The sequence below is a fragment of the Piliocolobus tephrosceles genome, chromosome 15 (assembly GCF_002776525.5).
Source record: "Piliocolobus tephrosceles isolate RC106 chromosome 15, ASM277652v3, whole genome shotgun sequence".
Classification (NCBI taxonomy): Eukaryota; Metazoa; Chordata; class Mammalia; order Primates; family Cercopithecidae; genus Piliocolobus; species Piliocolobus tephrosceles.
Genome location: NC_045448.1, coordinates 19,694,129 through 19,711,060, shown reverse-complemented (window position 1 = coordinate 19,711,060; position 16,932 = coordinate 19,694,129). Strand labels below are relative to the sequence as shown.

Sequence of the window (16,932 nt, the reverse complement as noted above, 5' to 3'; positions counted from 1 at the left end):
GTTTTTCTGTAGGTGCTGCTGTTCTGTCTGTGAGGGCTGAATTTGGAAGGCCAGAGGGATGGAGAAAACAAAAGACTTGGGAAGGTAAAACATTTCATGGAGCTTAAAGGTTTGAGGTTTAGCAAAAGCAATTCTGAAATGGTCTGACTTGAGGGTAGAGGTAGGGTGGGCAGGGTAAAGGAAACTAGGGATGGCTGGAAAGCTAGAAATCATGGGGCTGAATACTAAGAGAAATCAGCTTGGGAGACAGACAGAATGAATCAGGAGCATAATACTTGCATATTCCCGGGACACTCGATCTGCAATCTCATTGGTCTCATGCAGGAATCGAGCTTTTGCTACTTGGCCCAAAGCACAAAAGCACCTATGGCATGGAAGCAATGACATTGATAGTAATATTCTTATAGAATCATCATTAATTCATTGGTTCAGCAAATACAAATTGATGTGCATCTATGATGTGCCAGGCAATGTGCTTGTCACTAGAGACATACAGAGACTGAGGAAGATGAGGGCTTTGCTCTCTGAGAACTTCCATTCTGGTGGAGACAAATAATTAGTAAAATTGGAGATAATAAAAAATAAAATAATGTAATATTATAGATCAAGCTTGTTCAACCCATGGCCCAAGATGGCTTTGAATGTGGCCCAACACAAATTCATAAACTTTCTTAAAACATTATGAGATTTTTGTGTGTTTCTTTTTTTTTTTTTTTAAGCTCATCAGCTATCATTAGTGTTAGTATATTTTATGTGTGGCCCAAGATAATAATTCTTCCGATGTGGCTCAGGGAAGCCAAAAGATTGGATACCCCTGTTAGAGATAGTGACTGAAGGGGCCACTTAACTTGGTAGCTGGAGAAGGTCTCTCTGATGAATTGACATTTGAGCTGAGACCTGAATACAAGAAAAAGCCAGTCATGGCAGGATGGGGAAAAGTCATTCCTGGAGAGGGAACAGCTAGTGTAAAGGCCTATAGCAGGTGTGAGCTTGGCACGCTCACAGAGCCAGAAGGATGCCAGTGTGGTTGGAGACTAATGGACAAGTAGGAGACTGGCATGAGAAAGAAGCAGAGGTCAAAAAACTTCAGGGGTAAGGCCATGCAAGGAGTTTGGGTTTTATAGTAAGTAAAACAGTAAGCTAACGGAAGGTTCCAGTCGTGAAAATGACACAATCTATGTTTAAAAAACGACCTCAGCTGCTCTGGGATGAATAAATGGTAGGGGCACAAGAAATAGTATCAGTGAGACTAACTAAGAGGCTGTGCCATACTGCAGGTGGGAGATGGCAGTGGTCTGCACGAGGATGGAGACATCAGGATGTGTTTTGAAGACAGAGTCGTTAGGACTTGCTGATAATCTACATGTGGGAAGTGTGGACAAAATGGGATCAAGGATGATTTCTAGCCAAAATGGCAGCAGGTGACATTTATTGAGCATTTTGCACAGATTCTCTCATCACTCCTTCACTACCAATATCCTTACCATCTTCTTTATCATCATATGAGGCAAATACTATTATTATCCTTAGTCTACATGGAGAAAATCAAGAAGCCAAGGTTTGGGAAGGTCAAATAACCTCTCAATGGTTATACAAGTTGGTAATTGGAACCAAAATTTGAACTAAAGGAGTCTGGACTCCCAAGTTTGTCCTGTGAACTACACTCCTATACCAAACCTGGATTATACACATATGCATGGATTGAAGGGTAAGAATAGTAAAAAAATGTTAAGGGGAACCTAGTTACAAGAAGGGGCAGTAAAAACAATAAAAGACATACTCTTGTTAATTCACTTTTTTTTTTTTTTTTCGAGATACGGTCTCGCTCGTCAGCCAGGCTGAGTGCAGTTGCATGATCTCAGCTCACTGCAACCTTTGCCTCCCAGGTTCGAGTGATTCCTGTGCCCCAGCCTCCTGAATAGCTGGGACCACAGGTGCGCACCACCATGCCTGGCTAATTTTTGTATTTTTAGTAGAGCTGGGGTTTCGCCATGTTGGCCAGGCTGCTCTCAAACTCCTGGCTTCAAGTGATCTGCCTGCCTCACCCTCCCAAAGTGCTAGGATTATAGGCATGAGCCACTGTGCCCAGCCAAGACACACTCTTTTTTTTTTGAGATGGAGTCTTGCTCTGTCGCCCAGGCTGGAGTGCAGTGGCGCCATCTCAGCTCACTGCAACCTCTGCCTCCTGGGTTCAAGCAATTCTCCTGCCTCAGCTTCCTCAGTAGCTGGGATTACAGGTGCCTGCCAATACGCCTGGCTAATTTTTGTATTTTTAGTAGAGATGGGGTTTCACCATGTTGGCCAGGCTGGTCTCAACTCCTGACCTTGTGATTTGCCTGCCTCGGCCTCCCAAAGTGCTGGGATTACAGGTGTGAGCCACCACACCCGGTCAAGGCATACTCTTATAATCTAGGATGGGAGAGTGTTTGGAATATTGTACTGCAGAACGGCTCTATGTAATTTGCTGGCAGTGAGAAGGTAGGGAGTACCTTAACACTGGATTGGAGCAGCCCACAGAGAAAATACTCATGTGGTCATCCCTCCTAGCTACCTGGCACCTCTGTTCTACACGTCTACCTCACCTCTCTGCAATGTGTAGTTGCCTTGCCTCTAGTGCCAGTTTACTCAAGGTTTTCCACATTGCCTCTGTTTCTGGGGTCATTTCCAGAGTCTCTAAGAAGTCTGTTGCCCTGGAAAGGGAAGGAAGCAACACATAATGAAAAAGGAACGGGCTAGGAAGATACAGCAGAAGACTGGTGATGGGGCAAGGGGAGGGGGAAGAGCCATCTTTGTCTCATCGCCTCCCAGGATCACTGGATCCTTATCAGTGCTGGCCAGTTTTACACCCCACCCCAGGTCCTCCCCTCTCAGAACCAGACTCTCCTACCACCTCCCAGGTTATTGGCCAGCCTCTCACCGGATGTAGTTGCCATCATCAATGGCTGTTCCAAACTCGATGAGGCCCTCATCCAGTGTGTAGGCAACAGTAGTCACACCTTCCATCACCATCACTTCGGTCTTTCCCCCGCCCCGCTCCAGACCTATAACATCACCCTGTAAAAGTTCACCCCACCCCAATTTCAGATTAGTTTCCACTGAATCAATTGTAGAAAAGACCCACCCTCATCCAACCAAATCAGTGGTCAAGAGAGGCACAGCAGCCCTGATTTTCCTAACATTTTAGTTTCTCTCAAGCATAAAAAAATGCTTCATTTATAGCAATATCCTTGGGTTAAAGTACACTCCTAACTATGACAGGCCAACTCCTAGAGGTACAAAGTGTGGCATTCACTTCTGCTTCCAGCAGTACCATAAGAGTAGATATTCTTAAGGGTTCTCTCGTTAAAATATGACTTGAACCTGGAACATACTTTTTATATTATTTTTATTTTTTATTTTTTTGAGGCGGAGTCTCGCTCTGTCGCCCGGACTGGAGTTCAGTGGCCGGATCTCAACTCACTGCAAGCTCCGCCTCCCGAGTTTACACCATTCTCCTGCCTCAGCCTCCCAAGGAGCTGGGACTACAGGCGCCTGCCACCTCGCCTGGCTAGTTTTTGTATTTTTTTTTTTTTTTAGTAGAGACGGGGTTTCACTGTGTTAGCCAGGATGGTCTCGATCTCCTGACCTCGTGATCCGCCCGTCTCGGCCTCCCAAAGTGCTGGGATTACAGGCTTGTGCCACCGCGCCCGGCCTGGAACATACTTTTTAATGCATTGCTTAGGCTTACTTGAAGAAATCACTTTTAATGCATTGCTTTACTTACTTGAAGAATTTCCTACCCATATCCTACCCTTCTCTCTCAAAAAAAGACAGACAGAAAGAAAAAGGTCAATAAGCTAAAATCCTGAGCAAGAAAAGAAGGAAAGTGAGCAAACGGAAAAGGTACAGTTGTCCTGAAAGCAAATGCAGTGTCAGGAGAATAAACCTTAGGCCCTCCAGCAGGATGGGGAGGCTGAATTTGAAAATCCTTAATTAAACCTGGGATCCACTCTTTAGTAAAGGGAACAAAATAAATGGTTACAGATCATTAATATGCCTGATTGCTGCAGAAACAAGACTGAATCATCACTGGAGGAAAATATATCCATTTTAGGCCCTCAGGATTCCAAAAGAATACATTCAAAGCACCATGAGCTCACAATAAAAAAACAACAACAACAACAAGGAAACCAACCACTATGAAACAGTAAATAACAACTACAAACTTGAAGGTTTTAGACCTTCAAGAATTTCAGACATTAAAATATCTGGGTGTGGTTGCATGTGCCTATAGTCCCAGCTATTCAGGAGGCTGAGGTGAGAGGATCACTTGAGCCCGGGAGTTTGCGCACGCAGTGAGCCGTGATCATGCCACTGCACAGCCTGGGTGACAAAGTGAGACCCTGTTTTTTGTTTTGTTTTGTTTTTGTTTTTAGGCCCAGTTATGGAATATAAAATGATTATTTATGAAGCACCTAAATACCTTAAAAGATGAAATGAAAAATTAAGCAAGGAATAAGAAATTATCAATATGACCAGGCAGACTAGAGAAATAATCAAATAAAACTTAAAGAAATATTTAATGTTTGAAGTTAAAAACTCAATGTATAGTTTAAATAGCAGATTAGACAATGATTAGTAGCAGATTAGCAAACTAATGAATCGAAACAGATCTAAAGAAATTATCCAGAGGCCAGATGCAGTGGCTTATGCCTGTAATCCCAGCACTTTTGGAGGCTGAGGCGGGAGGATTGCTTGAGACCAGGAGTCTGAGACCAGCCTGGGAAACACAATGAGAACTTGTCTTTACAGAAAATTGAAAAAAAAAAACAAAAACAAAAACAAAAAAAAACAAAAAACCTGGGCATGGAGCATAGAGCAGGAAGAAAGAAACTATGAAAGATAAATTAAAAATGCAAAACAAGAACTCTAACATTTGCCTAACTAGAGTTCTGATGAAGAGACTAGAGAATGGTTGAGAAGAAGCAATGTTCGAAGAGATAATAACTAAGAAACTTCCAAGAGTGATGAAAATACGTGTATTCATAAATACAAGAAACACGATCTATACTAAACAGGATAAATTTTAAAAATTTATGGCTGGGTGCAGTGGCTCATGCTTATAATCCCAGCACTTTGTGGGGCTAAGGCAGGTGGATCACAAGGTCAGGAGACTGAGACCACCCTGGCCAACACGGTGAAACTCCATCTCTACTAAAAATACAAAAGATTAGCCAGGTGTGGTGGCACATGCCTATAGTCCCAGCTACTTAGGAGGCTGAGGCAGAAGAATCACTTGAACCTGGGAGGTAGAGGTTGCAGTAAACCAAGATCGTGCCACTGCACTCCAGCCTAGGTGACAGAGAAAGACTCCGTCTCAAAAAAAAAAAAAAAAAATCTAGACACATTGTAGTGAAACTTCAAAACACCTAAGAAAAAGAGAAGATTTTTTTTTCTGAGACAGTCTCACTCTGTCGTTCAGGCTAGAGAGCAGTGGTACAATCTCGGTTCACTGCAGCCTTTGCCTCCCAGGTTCAAGCGATTCTCACGCCTCGCCTCTCAAGTAGGCAGGATTACAGGAAAGCGCCACCATGCCCGGCTAATTTTTATTCTTTTTAGTAGAGATGGAGTTTCGTCACATTGGCCAGGTTGGTCTTGAACTCCTGGCCTCAAGTGATCTGCCTATCTCAGCCTCCCAAAGTGCTAGAATTACAGGCATGAGCCACTGTGCCCAGCCCTAAAAAAGAAGACTTTAAAAGAAACCAAAGAGAGGCCAGGCACAGTGGATCATGCCTGTAATCCCAGCACTTTAGGAGGCCGAGGCAGGCAGATCACGAGGTCAGGAGATCGAGACCATCCTGGCTAACACGGTGAAACCCCATCTCTATTAAAAATACAAAAAATTAGTCAGGCATGGTGGCAGGCACCTGTAGTCCCAGCTACTCGGGAGGCTCAGGCAGGAGAATGGCATGAACCGGGGAGACGGAGCGTGCAGTGAGCCAAGATCACGCCACTGCACACCAGCGTGGGTGACAGATCGCGCCACTACACTCCAGCCTGGGCAACAGATCACACCACTGCTGGGTGACAGATCGCGCCACTGTACTCCAGTCTGGACGACACACCAAGACTCCATCTTAAAAGAAAAAAATGGAAAAAAAAAAAAAAAGAAACCAAAGAGAAAAGACAGATCATCTGTACAGAAATGGCTGCTGATAAATTTTTCAGAACAGCAATGGAAGTCAATCAATCAGACAACATTTATAAATTAAGAAAAATTAACTGTCAATCTAGAACTGGGTACTGAGTCCAAGCATCTTTTCAGAACAAAGGCTAAATAGAAACATGTTCAGATAATGAAAAACTGAAAATTTATCATCTTTCACTAAAGAAATTTCTAAATAAGGCTGGGCACAGTGGCTCATGTCTGTAATCCCAGCACTTTGGGAGCCCGATGGAGGCAGATCACTTGAGGTCAGGAGTTTGAGACCAGCCTGGCCAACATGGTGAAACCCATCTCTACTAAAAGTACAAAAATTAGCTGGGCGAGGTGGCACATGCCTATAATCCCAGCTACTCAGGAGGCTGAGGTGGGAGAATCACTTGAACCTGGGAGGTGGAGCTTGCAATGAGCCAAGATCATGCCACTGCACTCCAGCCTGGGCAACAGAGTGAGACCCTGTCTCAAAAAACAAAGAAACAGAAACAAAAAACTTCTAAATAATATTCTTCAGGAAGAAGAAAAGTCATTCCAGAGAGAAGACTGGCATTGTAAGAAAAGGTAAACAAAGGAACTGGTACTTTGATGGTAAATCTAAATGAATCCTGTCTGATAAAATAATCAGGCAGTGTGTGGTGGCTCATGCCTGTAATCCCAGCACTTTGGGAGGCTGAGGCGGGTGGATCACCTAAGGTCAGGAGTTCGAGACCAGCCTGGCCAACGTTGCAAAACCTCATCTCTACTAAAAGTACAAAAATTAGCTGGGCATGATGATGGGTACCTGTAATCCCAGCTACTTGGGAGGCTGAGGCAGGAGACTCTCTTGAACCCAGGAGACGGAGGTTGCAGTGAGCCAAGATCGCTCCACTGCACCCCAGCCTGGGTGACCAGAGAGACTCTGTCTCAAATAAAATAAAATAACCATGCCTATCTTTGGGGACAAAATAAGATTAGAACTAAAATACTGGACGAAAATGACAAAGGGGAGGAGATGAAAGTTAATGTCTTTTAAAGTCCTTGTATTGTTTGTAGGGGAGGGGGTGGTTAGATGCTTATTAACTTTAGACTTTGTTCATTTAAGTACACGTTAAAACTTTCAAGGTAGCCTCTATAGAAATAGGATATATAACTTTCAAACCCAAAATGTAAAAAAAAAAAAAAAAAAGAAAAGGTGTTTAAAGAAAGGACAAAATTAGCCAGACATGGTGGCATGCACCTGTAGTCCTAGCTATACAGGAGGCTGAGGCAGGAGGATTGGTTGAGCCCAGGAGGTTGAGGTTGCAATGAGCTATGACTGTATCACTGCACTCCAGCCTGGGAGATAGTGTGAGACCCTGTCTCAGAAAGAAAGAATAGAGAGAGAGAGAGAGAGAGAGAGAGAGAGAGAAAATAAAACAGAGAAGAGAGATTAAAAGAGAGAAGGAGAGAAAGAGAGAGATAAAGAAAAAGAAAGAAAGAACTAAACAAATAAATTTTAGACCCTAATCAGTTTAAAATGAGGCAAAAAGGAGATTAAAAAAGGTATGGAAAAGGACAAAAAGAAGCATCAAGCGCTCTACCCATACACACACCAGTCATCCTAGCCTAGCACAGGAGCCTGCCTCTCTTGTTTTCTCTGGCTCCCCCCAGATTTTGGAAGACTACCGGCTATGTGTGATGTTGTGGTAGGATAGAAGATCTGATCTGTAATTTAAGAAAAAAAGGCACTTTGAATGGCTTATAATGGAGAATCAGCACAGGAGATGACATTAGAACTGCCTCTCCTATCAGGGATTTCCAGCCTAGAGGGATCTCCGCATTATGACCTGGTGACTTCCCAGGGCCACTGTAATGAACCCATACTCCAAGGGTCTAATATAATGTCAGGAATCTGAAAAAGGATGGTTCTGGGTGTTGGTCCATAAGTCTAGGCTTCATTTGCCAATTCTATCACAGAGATTAAGGGTGGTGGACACAGAAAACCAAGTAGCCTTCAGAGTCTCCTCATGGCTCTAATTAATCAGCTCAACACCACATCTGAGGGCCCCTAGTGTCCAACATACCCTAATAGTGAACATGGTGACTGTCTCAGGTGCCTCAATGTTGTACCACACACACAGGCTGTTTCGGTTCTGAGCTACCAGCACATCACTTCCTGGGACCCACTGCACGTAGGAGCAGAAGTTGAGGATCATCGTCTTAGAGCAGCTTTCAATATCATACAGATGCAACTGAAGAAAGAAGAGACAGATAACACAATTAGAAGGGGATGTGGGGTTGTCTCCTGCTTTTGACCATTTCCCTAATGGTGAGATGTGGTGAGCTAACCCACCACTGAGGTTCATGCTGCATTTCAAAGCTTACTGATCTACTTTCTGCTGAGCTGGTATATCCTAACTCTGGTCAAGTAAGAGATGGCCCACGGAACAAAGATCTACATCCCAGGAATTTTAACTTAGGTGAAGGTCAGACTTTCCTTCTTGAAATAACTCTGGGCCAGAGTTACCAGCTTGGATTACAAATGGCAGGCCACTAGAAAAATCAAATTATCTGGAAAGTTGTGATGTGGCTTTCACTGAAATTAAAATCATCAGGTTGTCTCTTTGATCTGAGGTTGAACACTCTGGTGCTACCATATTGGGATGAGAATCAATGAGGGACGAAGAGGCTGTCCTCCAGCCAGTTCATGCCATCAGATAAGTGTGGCTGAAAAGCACTGGACAGCAGGTCTAGGTGAAGGTCAGCTAGGCATGAGCAGGAGGAATGCTGGGTTAAGGAAGTTTCCTGAGGGCACAGACTGTGAACAGTAAGAGACACCAACTTCCAAGCTCCCTTCCTGACTTTGTTGCCATAATACAATCACCTCTGAGGTAATACAGGATTGCTGGGCGTGGTGGCTCATACCTGTAATCCCAGCACTTTGGGAGGCTGAGGCGGGCAGATCACCTGAGGTCAGGAGGTCAGGAGTTTGAGACCAGCCTGACCAACATGGTGAAAACCCATCTCTACTAAAAATACAAAAATTATCTAGGTGTGGTGGCACGTGCCTGTAGTCCCTGCTACATCATCTGAGGCAGATGGGAGGCTGAGGCAGGAGAATCGCTTGAACCTGGGAGGCAGGGGTTGCCGTGAGCCTAGATCGTACCACTGCACTCCAGCCTGGGTGACAGAGTGAGACTCTGTCTCAAAAAAAAAAAAAAAGAAGAGGTAATAAAGGATGGATTTCAGTATCAGCTACAGAGAATGTTGATTCTTCTGTGCCTTCTGCTATGCTGATGATACAGCAAAGACAACAGGCTCCATCCTGCCTCCCTCAGTCCCTGGTGGCAGCTTGTCTCACACCCTCTGCGGTCCAGCCAATGCCTAAGGCCTTAGTAGCTCTTCTCACATGAAGTTTCCGGTCCCTGAAGAGGAGCCTGTGACCAGTCTCATTAAGTTCCAGCCAATCCACACGGCTCTCATGGCTCACGGTGCCAATGTTGTAGCCACCAATCAGATCCACTGTAGAATAAAGGAGACAGGGTTAAGAAGAGAGATTCCACACATGTACCTAGTGTGGCCAACATACGTAATTTTGCTAGGAAGTCTAGGAAGCTGGGTCTCTTTTAGAATTGTAGAGGTTTTATTTAACTACGTTGTTAACTCAAAAGGTCCAGACCCACAGAAATGTCGTCACTCTCTGGGACTTACGGAGTTACCTCAGAGCAGACTAGAACTATTGAGCAAGTGGCTTCTCCTACTCACCGAATCCCCTCGAAGGCAGCACTGAGCACATTAAAGATAAGCCTGATACAACACAGCAGTGAGACAAGGCTGATGAATAAATGACCTTGATGGTCATATGCTCTAAGAAGTTACCTGCAAATTTGAATGCCTACTGTGTAAGAGCACTGCAAGGGTAGATGGTGGGGAAAGCACGCAGACAAACCTCTGACTAAAGTTAGGCTGGTCACTGCAGAGGATGAATATTTTAGTTTGGTTTGAATCTTGTAGACAATATCAGAAACTATCACACTTAGAGCAGACCAATTAGGGTTTGCTGGGATGCTTTCAGGGAGTCTCTTGGTCAAAGCCTACTTAAAAGTTTTAGTGATATCCATTATTAATGAACAACGTGCCTCACTTTGTTATATATGCTTAAGCTAAGGACCAAATGTCTGCTGGTGTCTATAATTGTGAAGACCAATTTAAAAAACAATCTTCCTTTAATTAGAAAGTAAAATTGGCTAGGCATGGTGGCTCACGCCTGCAGTCTCAGCACTTTGGGAGGCCGAGGTGGGCAGATCACCTGAGGTTAGGAGTTGGAGACCAGCCTGGCCAACGTGGTGAAACCCTGTCTCTACTAAAAATACAAAAAAATTTAGCTGGGTGTGGTGGTGGGCGCCTGTAGTCCCAGCTACTTGGGAGGCTGAGGCAAGAGAATCACTTGAACCCAGGAGGCAGAGGCTGCAGTGAGCCAATATCACGCCACTGCACTCCAGCGTGGATGACAGAGTAAGACTGTCTCAAAAAAAAAAAAAAAGAAAAGAAAATGATAAAGCCATATTTTAATGCCCCAATTATAAGTAGAATCAGAGTTCTAGAGTGGCAAGGACCCTAACTCCTGAGAACCCTGAAATTATACATAAAATTATGTGTGTATAGTATATATTTTTCTCGGAGAAGGTCTATGATTTTAGGTACTCCAAAGGGTTGATAGCCCAAAAAAGTTAAAAGAGGAACTCTTTTTTTTTCCCCCAAGACAGAGTTTCACTCTTCTCACCCAGGCTGGAATGCAGTGGCACCATCTTGGCTCACTGTAACCTCCGCCTCCCGGATTCAGGCAATTCTCCTGCCTCGGCCTCCTGAGTAGCTGGGATTATAGGTACCGCCACCATGCCCAGCTAATTTTTGTATTTTTAGTAGAGATGGGGTTTCACCACGTTGGTCAGGCTGGTCTCGAACTCCTGACCTCAGGTGATCCACCCCCCTCGGCCTCTCAAACTACTGGGATTACAGGCATGAGCCACCATACCTGGCCTTGAACTCTTGTCATTTTACATACATTGAAACTGAGACCTACAGAGTGAAATTGCTTGTCCAAGTTCTCACAACTCATTTTTGCTGCTGGAGTCTTAGGCCTCTTGGTCTACATTACTGTTTCCATTATAGATACCTACATTTCTGAGTGCAGAAACCTGATGTGAAATACAATATTCATGAAATGTGCAACTACTTTAAGAATAGACTCATATGTATATGGAAACTTGATTTATGACAGATTGCATTACAAATTAGAGGGTGAAGAACGGACTTTCAACAAATGGTTAAACATATGGAAAAATAAAATAAAATTAGATCCCTACCCACATTATACATAAAACAAATTCCAGGTGAAAAGCAAAATTTAAAAATGTTAAAATATATGAGGGAATAGGAAAGGATTTCTTAAATAAGACCTAAAGCATCACAAACTATATATATATATATATATATTTTTTTTTTTTTGGAGACAGAGTTTCACTCTTATTGCCCAGGCTGGAGTGCAGTGGCGCAATCTCAGCTCACTGTAACCTCTGCTTCCCCGGTTCAAGCGATTCTCCTGCCTTAGCCTCCCGAGTAGCTGGGATTACAGGTGCCCTCCACCATGCCCGGCTAATTTTTGTATTTTTAGGAGAGATGGGGTTTCACCATGTTGGCCAGGCTGTTCTCGAACTCCTGACCTCAAGTGATCCGCCTGCCTTGGCCTCCTAAAGTGCTGGGACTACAGGCGTAAGCCACCGTGTTCAGCCTCAAACTAATTTTTTTTAAGTGAAAAAAATGGACTATTTTAAAGTGAAAATGTCTGAACAGTGAAAGACTCCCAAAAGGAGAGAAAAGACAAGCCACAGGCTAAGGCAAAAATATCTGCAATACAAATAACCACCAAAGTCTATACAAGCATATGCAAAGACTTCAAATCAATGAGGAAGAGACACTCTGATTTTAAAAATAGGTAAGAGATAGGAACTAGCAATTCACAGAAGAAGAAATATAAATGGTCAATAATTATTATATATGAAATTAATATAGAGATATAATTTTGTATAGATCATGTTTAAGCCAAATTATGAAGTCAGGCAATTTCAAGTATTACAGAAGATGTCGGACAATAGAAACTCTAACTGCTGGTGGAAAAAGAAATTGGTATAACTTTTTTAGAGAATAATTTGGAAATATTTAGTGAAGTTGAAGACACAGGTCCTCTGTGATTTAGCAGTTCCATTCTAGGCATGGAACTCAGAGAACCAAATCACTGTAATAGTGAAAAATCAGCAACTTAAATGCCCATCAATAAGAGGGAGGATATAAAATGATTCAACGTAAATATAACAAAATGTCAGGATTTGACAGAAGTGGGTATGAATAAACAAGTGAAAATATCTTCTTTTAAAAAAATTGGTTTAAAGTGGAAAGCTTTATAAATATGTGTGTCATCCTTGCATGGGGCCATGCTAATCTTCTCTTTATCATTCCAATTTTAATATATGTACTGCCAAAGCAAGAAAAATATCATTATTATTAATAGCTAACATTTATTACTATGTACTGGGGATAAGTGTATTTCATATGAAGTAGGTACTATTTTTATCTGTATTTTGTAGGAAACTGAGATATTAGAAAGATGAAGTAACTTCCTAAGATCACACAGGTAGAGAAGTGGGACGGTTTGACTCCAGAGCCCCATTCTTTTTTTTTTTTTAATTTAATTTCTTTCTTCATAGAGACAGAGTCTCACCACGTTGCCTAGGCTGGTCTCAAACTCCTGAGCTCAAGCAACCCGCCCGCCTCAGCTTCCCAAAGAGGTGGGATTACAGGTGTGAGCCACTGTGCCTGGCACAGAGCCCCATTTTTAACAGCTATATTGTATAGGTAATGCTATTCTCTATACTATTTTTTATGCTTGAAACATTTCATGATAATTGTGAAACGCAAATAAAGTTTCTGTCATTATTAGTTACCAATGATAAACTATACAAAAAATAAGACCTCTTCCAGTTCTAACAGTCTATGATTCTATGAAGTCTAAACAGGAAAATTCATAAATTTAATGGGTCTTCTCTACCACTCACAATTTGCCAACCCTAAGATATATGTCTAGAGAACATGAATAAGTATATAGACCTTTGGGATTTGTTTTTGTTTGTGTTTTAAGAGATGGGGTCTTACTCCATCATCTAGGCTGGAGTGCAGTGGCACAATCATGGCTCACTGCAGCCTTGAACTACTGGGCTCAAATGATCCTCCTGCCTTGCCCTTCCAAAGTGCTGGGATTACAAGCATGAGTAACTGTGCCTGACCTGCACCTTTGTTTTTATATCTAGATATCCAGGTACAGATGCACACATATTGACTTAAACGTTTCATATATATCCACTGTACATGTGGGGTTACTATTTACCTGGTGCTTCTCAGATTCCTGCATTCCCCACTGAACACAATCCTGTGGTATGGAAGTGTGATATAGACATCTATTTTGTTATTAAAATTATAAGAGAGTCTTACTCACCTATAGCAATAGTCTTAATATCAGTAAGATAAGCCAATTTCTTATTATCTTCTGTTCCTCGCTGACACCTCTCATTAATACGAACACTGAAACATGAAGGGCGAGGTAAGGCAAAATGGGCTGAGGTAGTTGGGATGTTTATTAAAGGCTCTGAAGTACCATATGGGATGAAGCTTTTATTTATTTATTTATTTAGAGACAGGGTCTCGCTCTGGTTGCCAAAGCTGTAGTGCAGTGGTGTGATCACGGCTCACTACAACTTCGACTTCCTAAGCTCCAGGTGATTCTCCCACCTCAGCCTCCCGAGTAACTGGGACTACAGGGGTGTGCCACCATGCCTGGATAATTTTTTGTATTTTTAGTAGAGAGGGGGTTTCACCATGTTGCCCAGGATGGTCTTGAACTCCTTGACTCAAGTAATCTGCTTGCCTCCGCCTCCCAAAGTGCTGGGATTATAGGCGTGAGCCATCATGCCTGGCTGAAGCTTTTAGATTAACTGGGGGACACAGAATTTAGGAGTCCAAAAGGAATTATTTTGGGTTTCAGGGATTTAGAGAATCTTGTGAGGTTACCTGATGAGGTGGGGGTTCATGAATTCAGTGCGTACGGAACCCAAGGTGTCATTATTCCCATATTCCACCAGGGTTAGCTCTCCAGCATTGAAGATCATGCATACCTGGGAAAAATGGAGTTGTTATACGGTGGAAAGGCTACATGAAGAAAAACAGTAGTGGGAGGTCAACTGTCAGTTCAAGGTGACTACCACTTTTCTCCTTGCTCTCTTACCCTGCCAATTTCATCCTCCCGTTTATCTGCTGTTTCCCTATCCCTTGCAACTTGCCATCTTTTTTTTTATTTTATTTTTATTTTTTTTTTTATTTTTTTATTTTTTATTTTTTATTTATTTATTTTTTTTGTTGAGACGGAGTCCTGCTCTATCACCCAGGCTGGAGTGCAGTGGCCGGATCTCAGCTCACTGCAAGCTCCGCCTCCCGGGTTCCCGCCATCCTCCTGCCTCAGCCTCCTGAGTAGCTGGGACTACAGGCGCCCGCCACCTCGCCCGGCTGGATTTTTGTATTTTATTAGTAGAGACGGGGTTTCACCGTGTTAGCCAGGATGGTCTCGATCTCCTGACCTCGTGATCCACCCGTCTCGGCCTCCCAAAGTGCTGGGATTACAGGCTTGAGCCACCACGCCCGGCGCAACTTGCCATCTTTATGACACAGAAGCTAGGAGGAGGCTTATCGAGATGGTGACAGTGAATCAAGTTCTACTCACATTCTCATTTTCAAAGAAATACTTCTCATTGCCACCAGATCCTTGCCAGGCTATCTGCAATGGGAGAAGACTTAAGAAGCAATGTGGATAAATACCCAAGATAACGCCGAAAGAATGACAGGTTGGGAAGCAGAAAGATCATATTTACATAGGCTTTGGCACTACACAAAAGAGGTGCTATATCAGAATTTGCTCTGGTCCCTGAGAGAAACCAGAGAGATGTTTCTGAGAGATGGCATAAAAACAGTCCAAATATGGTGATTCATACTCTGGGATTATAACCTCCTGGGTCTCCTTCCCTGAAACCAGGTCCCCTACACCAGAATGTTAGAACTTCTCACGGAGAGAAGGGATTTTGGGTCCCCACAAGTATTAAGCCAAGATGCCCCATTCCCCACCCTACCACCAATTTTGGTTCCTACCTCACTAAGCCGATTAGTGTTCAGGTCCCCCAGCAGCAGTGTGTCTGATGTCTGGGCCACCAAGTAACGTTCCTTCCCTAGGATTTTCACCTCTTCCACCTCATAGCCATAGTGTGACTTGAGCACCACTCGGGTTCCTGATGACAGGTTCTTCACAATTACCTTGGTAAAGGACAAGTCTGAGCCCCTTAGGCTTCCCCAGCCCAAAAGAAGGGTGAACAACCATGCCCTTTGCCTACCTCCACAGTGCTAAACAAACAAAGCTAATACCGTGCTTCCTCCCTGGGTCTAGGATATTGCTGATAGTAATGATATCTTACATTTATATGGGGATTTACTATTTATGAAATGCTTTCCTATATTATCTCTTTTGACGCTCACAATTTATGTAATTCTGAAAATTCCACTGGGTAAAACCAATCATTCTATGTTCTCATAGTCTTTGTACAAAAATTATATATCACTGATCACAGTGTACGTATTGATCGGTTGACTGACTGACTGACAGGGTCTCAGTATGTTGCTTAGGCTGGCCTTGAACTCCTGGGTTCAAGCAATCCTCCTGTCTCGGCCTCCTGAGTAGCTGAGACTACAGGCATGTGCCACTGCATCTGGCTAATAGTATTTTTTGATATGTCTGTGTCCTCTGTTATAATGATCTCCTTGATCAAGGGACAATGTCTTACAGATAATTATCTGTGTATTCCCAATGCCTAACACTGCTGACACAAAGTAGAGAATGAATAAATGTTTCTGGAAAGAATAGAAGAATGAAGAAACCAATGTATAATAAATGGAAGGACAGAGGTAGAAAAAAGAGAAAAGTGGGCCCAGGAACTGAGAAATTTTTAGCTTGCCAACATCATACACAGTGAGCTCAGAGGCCTTAAAACAACAGAGTTCACATTTATAATCCTATTTATCCAATTGCCCAATTGCCAGTGTGTAGACAGTAAAGTTTTTTTTTTTTGAGACGGAGTCTCGCTCTATCGCCCAGGCTGGAGTGCAGTGGCCGGATCTCAGCTCACTGCAAGCTCCGCCTCCCGGGTTTACGCCATTCTCCTGCCTCAGCCTCCTGAGTAGCTGGGACTACAGGCGACAGTAAAGTTTTAAGCCAGGAAGGCTTAAGTGGCAATCTGCACACCTTACGCCTGGTGCTTAAAACTTTTCTTTTTCTTTTTTTGAGATGGAGTCTTGCTCTGTCACCCAGGCTGGAGTGCAGTGGCACGATCTCGGCTCACTGCAACCTCCACCTCCCAGGTTCACGCCATTCGCCTGCCTCAGCCTTCCAAGTAACTGGGACTACAGGCGCCCGCCACCACGCCTGGCTAATTTCTTTGTATTTTTAGTAGAGACGGGGTTTCACCATGTTAGCCAGCATGGTCTCGATCTCCTGACCTCGTGATCTGCCCACCTTGGCCCCTCAAAGTGCTGGGATTAGAGGCATGAGCCACCGCACCCGGCCAAAACTTCTCTTACAATAAGCTGCAAGAACTACAGCAGGAAAGTTACCAAGGTGTTGCCCT

General features: G+C 43.4%; 1 protein-coding gene and 1 non-coding gene across 3 annotated transcripts in view; both read right to left on the bottom strand.

The window, feature by feature from the left end:
* Positions 1-16,932, bottom strand: part of LOC113223697 (intraflagellar transport protein 172 homolog) — a 43,946-nt gene that overhangs the window by 17,053 nt on the left and 9,961 nt on the right. For both annotated transcript variants that reach the window (XM_026453090.1, XM_026453091.1), the window contains exons 11-19: positions 15,407-15,568; positions 14,985-15,038; positions 14,279-14,382; positions 13,707-13,792; positions 9,567-9,679; positions 8,242-8,409; positions 2,918-3,054; positions 2,583-2,690; positions 280-364 (exon numbers count right to left, since the gene is read on the bottom strand). In XM_026453090.1, the coding sequence (XP_026308875.1) occupies positions 280-364; positions 2,583-2,690; positions 2,918-3,054; positions 8,242-8,409; positions 9,567-9,679; positions 13,707-13,792; positions 14,279-14,382; positions 14,985-15,038; positions 15,407-15,568 (1,017 nt within the window). The remainder of the gene's footprint in view (positions 1-279; positions 365-2,582; positions 2,691-2,917; positions 3,055-8,241; positions 8,410-9,566; positions 9,680-13,706; positions 13,793-14,278; positions 14,383-14,984; positions 15,039-15,406; positions 15,569-16,932) is intronic.
* On the bottom strand, positions 12,600-12,701 carry LOC113223703. Its single transcript, XR_003308839.1, has one exon. It is a non-coding gene; the product is annotated as a U6 spliceosomal RNA (small nuclear RNA).